Here is a 7,855-nt window from a genome sequence, read left to right as displayed (position 1 = left end):
GTGAATCTCATGGTGGACGAGATTTACGAAGGTCAAACGCGGTTTCTTCTTCTTTTATGATGAGGGATTAGCGTCTTAACTGTAACCATAAATATAAAATGCAAATCTTGGGATTTAAAAGGAAAATAATTTTGTTATGACGTAGAAAAATGGTTATATAATAGGAAAAAAAATATCTAACGTTACTTTAGATGACTTTGTCTAATGTTAATCGAAATGACGTCATTTTGAGGTTGAAAAGTTAAAAATTAGAATGATAAAGACTAATATAACCCTGAAATAAATTAAAATTACAAAAATACTAAGATTTCTGTTCAAAATAACTTCGTTTCGATGAACATTAGATAAAATTATTTAAAATAACTTTAGAAAAAATAAATCCTATATGATATTATAAAAATAAAATTATAAATGAAACATATAGATAAGAGAAGAGAGACCCAATGGGTGCAGCTCAGTTGGTAACTTGGCGCTGAGTTAGTGGGATTGGATATGTGTTCGATTCCCGCTGAATGCATTCTTGGGGAGGGGGCTGAACCTTTAGCCATCACTGTTCCCCGCACTCCGGATTAGTCCCATAGCCGGCTCAAAGAGTCGAAGCTCGTGGGAATACAGAGGGAGCCAACTCGTCTCAAAGAGATAATTAGGGTTGGGTAACTCCAAAAAAAAAAAAAAAGAGAGAAAAAAAAAACGAGACTCATCTCTCTTTTATATATGTAAGAAATTTTTTTATGTATGTGTAAAATATAAGATCCATATATTTTTATGTGTCTATAAAAAATAAAATTATCTCTCTCAAAAACATCGATTGCTAAATGGATTTGCACGGAATGAAATTAAGTAAAATGATTTTTACTTGACCTTTTAGGATAATTTTTATATTTCTAAAATGGAAAAATAAAAAATTCTTCAACTTTTGACCTATGAGTTGCCTATTGCCTTTTAAACAGGATAAAGAAAACTCGAGTTTACTATGTGTATAAAAGGATTGCTTTTTTTTTTCTAACATAAAAGGATTGCTTTTTATGTAGAGAAAGAAAAGGAAAAGTAAAAAAAGACTAATGTTTTTGGAATGGCAAATAGTGTTTCTATTTTATACTATTTTATGGAATGAGCATGATTGTTAGTAAAAAAGATAACGCAAAATGTAATGCTTGTAACGATACTAGTCAGAATGCAAATTTTTATTAATTTATAAATATATAAGGGTTCGTTTTTTCTACAGTTACTGCAGATAAGTTATCTGCAGTAAGTCCAATACGACGTCGTTTTATAAACATAATGAGTATTATAATTCTGAAATAAATTAAAATTGCAAAAACACCATGAGCCCAAAACGACCCAATACGACGTCGTTTTGGGCTCATGGTGTTTTTGCAATTTTAATTTATTTCAGAATTATAATACTCATTATGTTTATAATTTTTTAAGATTTCAAAACCAAAACAACGTCGTTTTGAGAAAAAATGCAGATAACTTATCTGCAGTAACTGAAAAAACATTTTTCCCATATATAAACTTAAGTATCACGGAAAATAGAAGAATATATATATAGGGGGAGATTATACTTACTATCTCTTTTTCTTACTACTTTTTATTACTAAATTTTAATCGTTGATTTTCATCAATCTAACGGTTGTAATTTATCGGGTCATACTTATTAATTAATTATTAATTTTCAATAAATTATAATCGTTAAATTGATAAAAAAATCAACGGTTAAGATTTGGTAGTAAAAGATAGTAAGAAAAAGAGGTAGTAAGTATAACTTCTCCCATATATATATATATGGGTTTTATAAAAGTTATGTTGTAGGAAAAGTGATTGAGTTATGTTATAGAGATTCGTTTTGCGTGCCTGTTATGGATCCGTATAATGGGCTCATTAAGTAGCAGGCCCAACAAGGGGCAATCCAAGATACGGATTGATGCTAATAAAGGATAGATATCCATTAAGGATACTAATCCTACTACGACAGCATAGCTATCAGTTCTGGACCCTCACCAGAGGAACCAAAGGCCCATCTACACTACCTACAAGTAACCTCTATAAATACAAAGGTAAACCCTAAAGGTACGTACGCTCTCTCTCTCTCTTACTGTTATGCTGTCACTGTGCGCACACACACACCCTATTGGCTAACGCCGTTATAGTATTTTGTGCACAGTGATCTGCTTGACTCAAGGGTATCTCCTTCATAGATACCTTGGAGAGGGCACTAGATTCAATATCAACATACTAGCCTATTGGGCTAGACATCTCTGTCTCAAGGAAAGAACATTGGCACCGTCTGTGGGGATTTCATCTCTGAATTTGAAGTTCCCACCGATCTGATAAGGGATGGCAATCCAGACGAGGAGCAGTAGTCAGCAGCCACCCCCAAACCAGAATCAACCGTTGGATCCAGCCCTGGAGGAGGTAAACCAGCCTCAGAACCAGATCGGAGACAACGTGGATTACGATCACGTCCAGGTCGAGGACGACGTCTCAGACACCGCATCTACTCCAGCGCGTCGAGGTAGAGAGGTGGAGGCGAACGTGGCTCTAATCAGAAACAACCCTTCCCAGCATCCAGGAGATCTTGTTGCGAGTATTGCCCAATCGGCTGATCCAGATACTCGGTTGGCCAATAATGCATTCGCCGCAATCATGGAACGAATTGCAGAACTGGAGACCCACAATAACTTGCAACGCCAGCAGGATTTCAGGGCTATACGGGAGGAGAATAACAGGGGGATGCAAGACCTGGAGCAGCGCTGAAGGCTGGCTGGACCAGGAACAGCCGACGTGGAAGGCCAACCTGCCAATGGCCGAGAAGGAGCTCGGAACGTAATTCAGCCAAACCGGGTTCCTCATACAGAAAATCATGAAAGACCCAACCCCGTGAATACTGTGAACCAGAACCAGGGAAACCAGGCTGCTAATGGCCAAAATGCTCAAAACCATCAGACGCAAGCTGACGGTTAGGAGGACCGAGTTAGAACTCATCCTGCGCAGAATGCTCAAGATATCCGAGGTCAGGTAGAACCCGGCGGGTATAGGTTGAAGTACAGCAGGGGGCAGTACAACAATAGCCCCTTTACTGGTGAAATACTAAACGCTGTCTTCCCGGAGGATTTTGATTCGGCACGTCTGCCAAAGTATGACGGGAGCCAGGATCCACAGGTGCATATAGATGTTTTCGACACAGATATGTACATTCGAGGAATTGATGAACCTCTCATATCCCGAATATTTGTTATAACCCTAACTGGGGCAGCACAGGCATGGTTTTCAACCCTTTCTGCTAATTCTATTGGATCCTTCGAGGAATTCAGACAGAAATTCCTCCTGAACTTTGCAACAAGTAAGAAACATCCGAAATCTGAGTTCGCTCTCGGAAAGATACGTCAGCAACCCGGAGAAACCCTCCAAAAATACCTTAACCGGTTCAAGGATGCTGCATTGCAGGTCCCAGGGTTGCAAGAGAATGTCCACGTACACCTCATTGTGGCGGGTCTGGATGGTGCATCCAGGCTTGCCAAGTCGGTCTATAAGGACCCAGTGAGGAAGCTGGAGGAATTCAGAACTCGTTGAAGAAATATCTCGAACTAGAGCAAATGGAGATTGCAAATGCGCAATCTGATGAGGCAAAAGGATAAGCCCAAGAAGGAGGAGCCCAGCCCCAAAGGGAAAAGAACGAATTGACAGTAAGAAGAAAGATCTTCGCCCAAGAATCCCAGACATGAGGGATCGGGTTGGGAGATATGATAAATACATACCTCTTAATGCTTCGCGTTCTCAAATCTGGAGAGAAGTAGCCATAACGGAGATGAAGAAGGTGGACAGACCTCGACCCATATTTGACAGAGGAGGTTTGAATAAGTCCAAATATTGTGCTTTCCATGATGGACTGGGACATACAACTGACCAATGCTGGGATCTCCGAGATGCTGTGGAGAAATTTGTAAGAAATGGACGGTTGCGTCAATACGTGATCAAAACCCAAGGGTCCAAAATCAACAAAAGAAAGGCGGGAAATAGAAAGAGAAGTAGAAGCCCGGTTCCTCAAAAGAAGAACAAGGATGAACGAGATCGCGAAGGTGATCCCACCTTTGACGAGTTCCCAGAAGCGGAATTTGATTGCAATGTAATCAGTGGAGCCCTTGGAGGAGGTGGAGACACCATAAGTGCAAGACGAAAGTACTTGAAGAAGGACCTTTCAATTCGGGACCGCCCCAGATTCAAGGAGGATTCAAGCAAGCCAGATCCCCCTTTGCTTTATTTCACAAAGGAGGACATGCATGGCGTGTTACCCGGGCATGTTGATGGACTTGTTATAGCTGGTACTCTGGTAAACTGCCGGGTTAAGAAAATTTTTGTTGATGCAGGGAGTAGTGCCGACATCATCCTATGGGACGCTTTCAAAAAGATGAACCTTGATGAGGAGGACCTCAAACCTTGCAAAACTACTTTGATAGCCTTTAATGGGGAACATACGCCCCCTAAAGGCTATGTAGATCTCAGGTTGACCTTGGGAACCAAAGAAGCGTTCAAATCAGAACGGGTAAGGTTCATAGTGGCCGATTTCTCATCAGAATATAATATAATTCGTGGCAGGCCAACTATACACCTGTGGGACATGCTAGTTTCCACGAAGCACCAAAAGATAAAGATGCTAAGCAGTAAAGGCGAAATAATTACTGTTTGTGGAGATAAAAAAGAATCTAGGGGGTGCTACTTCGACATTGTCAAGAAAAATGAGGATGGGCATACAGGTCCATCTCGAGTTCATGCAGGGGACAAGCAAGGAAAGAACATAATCCAGCACCATCCCAACAAAGCCCGTCAATGTCGTGGAACTCAACATGAGAGAAGAAGTAGTGCCGAGGCCAGAACCCGACGGCGAGCTAGAAAACCTGGCACTCGGGCAAGACCCCGGCCAGTTTACTCGGATTGGCAAGGCCATAGACCCCCAAACTAAGCAAATATTGGCCGACTTTCTTCAAAGCAACACAGATGTATTTGCATGGAAGTTGTCAGAGATCCCTGACATCGACCCCGCCTTTTGCTATCACAAATTGGCAGCTTATCCAGGATCCACGCTAGTTTCCCAGAAGAAAAGGAAACTGGGATCAGAAAGAAAGCAAGTTCTACAAGAGCACGTCAAAGAGGTCTTGGATGCCGGGTTTATTCGTGAGATACAGTATACAACGTGGCTTGCCAATGTGGTGATGGTGAAAAAGCCAAATGGGAAATGGAGAATCAGTACTGATTACACAGGCTTAAACAAGGCCTGCCCAAAGGATGCTTATCCTATGCCTAACATAGACCAGCTGGTAGATAACTCGGCTGGATTTTGTCTGTTGTCCTTTATGGATGCTTATTCGGGATACAACCAGATCCCAATGTACTCGGCGAATCAAGAAAAATGGCCTTCATTGCTGAAAAGGCCAACTATTGCTACAATGTGATGCCATTTGGACTCAAAAATTCAGGGGCAACCTATTAGCGGATGATGAATAAAGTCTTCGAAGATCAGGTGGGAAAAAACATAGAAGTAAACATTGACGATATGATCGTAAAGTCATTTGATATGATTAATCATGTCCAGGATCTCGAACAAACATTTCAAAAGCTCAGGAAGTACCGCATCCGCCTCAACCCGGTAAAGTGCGCGTTTGGGGTTGCAGCAGGGAAATTTTTGGGATTCATGCTAACCCATAGAGGAATAGAAGCGAACCCTGACAAATGCAAGGCAGTACTTGATATGAAAGCACCCTAAAGCAAAAAGAAAGTCCAACAGCTAACCGGTCGATTAGCTGCGTTAACCCGGTTTCTTCCGAAGTCTGCTGAAAATGCCCTCCCGTTCTTTAAACTTTTAAAGAAGGAAGCAACTGACGCATGGAACCCGGCGTGTGAAGCCGCGTTTAAGAAAGTCAAGAAATGTTTAGCAACTCCACCAATCCTCTCGAAGCCAAACCCAGGAGATATTCTGATCCTGTATCTGGCAGTAGGGGAGGAAGCAATAAGTGTTGTACTGATCAAGGAAACTAACGAGGGCCAAGAGCCGATTTACTTTGTCAGTAGAGCTTTACAAGGCGCAGAAATCAGATATCAAAAGCTAAAGAAAATGGCTTTTTCTTTGCTGGTCACGACCAGGAGATTGCGGCCATACTTTCAGGGTCATCAAATAGTCGTCAGGACTAATCAGCCTATCCGGCAGGTATTGCCCAAGCCGGACCTGACGGGAATAATGACTAACTGGGCAATTGAGCTCAGCGAATACGACATAGCTTATGAAAGTCAGAAAGAAATCAAGTCACAAGCTTTGGACGACTTCATAATGGAATTAACGCCGGTAAATTCGGAAAACGAGAAATCCGGCAGTGCATGCAAGGTCTACATAGATGGATCCTTCAACAATAAAGGAAGTGGGGCTGGGATCATATTAGAAACCCCAGAAGGAGTAACAATTGAACATTCTCTAAACTTGGGATTCCCAACCTCAAATAATCAAGCTGAATATAAAGCTCTAATAGCCGGATTGATGCATGCTAAAGAGCACGGAGCTAGGAAAGTGCAGGTCTTCAGTGACTCGCAGTTGGTAACTTCGCAGATAGAAGGAAAGTACCAAGCTAAAGGTCTTTTGCTAATGAAGTACCTGAGTCGGGTTCGAGAAATCATGGCCGACTTCGATGAGGTGCGGATTACTCACATCCCACGAGGGGAGAATAGCCGAGCTGACATATTGTCAAAGTTAGCCAGCACCAAGAATCCGGGTAACCACAGAACTGTGCTTCAGCAAAGCATAGCAAGATCGAGTTGCGTGATGGTGATAACCTTGGCAAATGACTGGAGGAAACCTCTAGTAGATTACCTAGAGAAAGGAATACTGCCAGAAGACCACCTGGAAGCCAGGAAGCTGGTCTGAGATGCGACACAATATGCAGTCGTGAATGACCAACTATTTAGAAAAGGTTTGCACAACCCCATGCTAAAATGCTTGAACTTGGACGGAGCACAGTATGTGCTCGCCGAGATCCATGAAGGAATAAACGGCCATCACATGGGAGGCAAAGCCTTGGCCAGAAAGGCACTAAGAGCTAGTTATTACTGGCCGACAATGGGGGCAGACTCCAAAGAACACGTCAAGGAATGTGATAGCTTCCAGAAGCATGCCAAGCTGATTCTTTCACCACCTGAAGAGTTGAAATGCATCTCGGCTCCATGGCCCTTCTTCAAATGGGGAATGAACCTACTAGGACCTTTCAAAGCTGCTGAAGGGCAACTTAAGTGGCTGATCGTGGCTGTGGATTATTTCACAAAGTGGATAGAAGCAGAACCAGTCACCACGATCACCTCGGCTCGACTACAAAGATTCTTTGAACGAAACATTGTTTCGAGATTCGGAATCCCAGCTAAGGTGGTTACTGACAATGGAACACAGTTTGCTGATAAGAGATTTCAACAGCTAATGACAGACCTACACGTCACGCATCACTTCGCATCTATGGAACACCCACGATCGAATGGACAAGCAGAAGCAGCCAACAAAGTGATTGTGGAAGGTCTCAAAAAATGAATGTTTGATGCAGAAGAAAGATGGGTTCAACAACTATACTTTGTGCTGTGGGGTTACAGAACGAGGACCCAAACTGCAACTGGGGAAACCCCTTACAGATTAACGTATGGATGTGAAGCCATGATTCCGGTAGAGATTGGAGAACCCTCCTGGAGAAGACTGAATAGTCTTGAACAAGGCAAACAACAAAATAGTAGAATGCTTACTGAAGAGTTAGACTTTGTGGATGAAGCTAGGGTTACAGCTCACTGTCGGAATATGATGACTAAACAACAAACAGCAGCAAAGTAT

The 7,855-nt window shown here is 42.2% G+C and overlaps 1 protein-coding gene across 1 annotated transcript; it reads left to right on the top strand.

Annotated features, from left to right (window-relative positions):
• The first annotated feature begins 5,497 nt into the window (after window positions 1-5,497).
• On the top strand, window positions 5,498-6,913 carry LOC133318480 (uncharacterized). Its single transcript, XM_061520487.1, has 2 exons — window positions 5,498-5,740; window positions 5,867-6,913. The coding sequence occupies exons 1-2, from the start codon at window positions 5,498-5,500 to the stop codon at window positions 6,911-6,913; spliced, it is 1,290 nt and encodes a 429-aa protein (XP_061376471.1).
• The last annotated feature ends 942 nt before the right edge of the window (window positions 6,914-7,855 follow it).

The sequence above is a fragment of the Gastrolobium bilobum genome, unplaced genomic scaffold, assembly GCF_033153095.1.
Source record: "Gastrolobium bilobum isolate Gb01-03AN ecotype WA unplaced genomic scaffold, APGP_CSIRO_Gbil_v1 utg158956, whole genome shotgun sequence".
In the NCBI taxonomy this organism is placed as follows: Eukaryota; Viridiplantae; Streptophyta; class Magnoliopsida; order Fabales; family Fabaceae; genus Gastrolobium; species Gastrolobium bilobum.
This window is presented reverse-complemented; position numbering and strand designations above follow the sequence as displayed.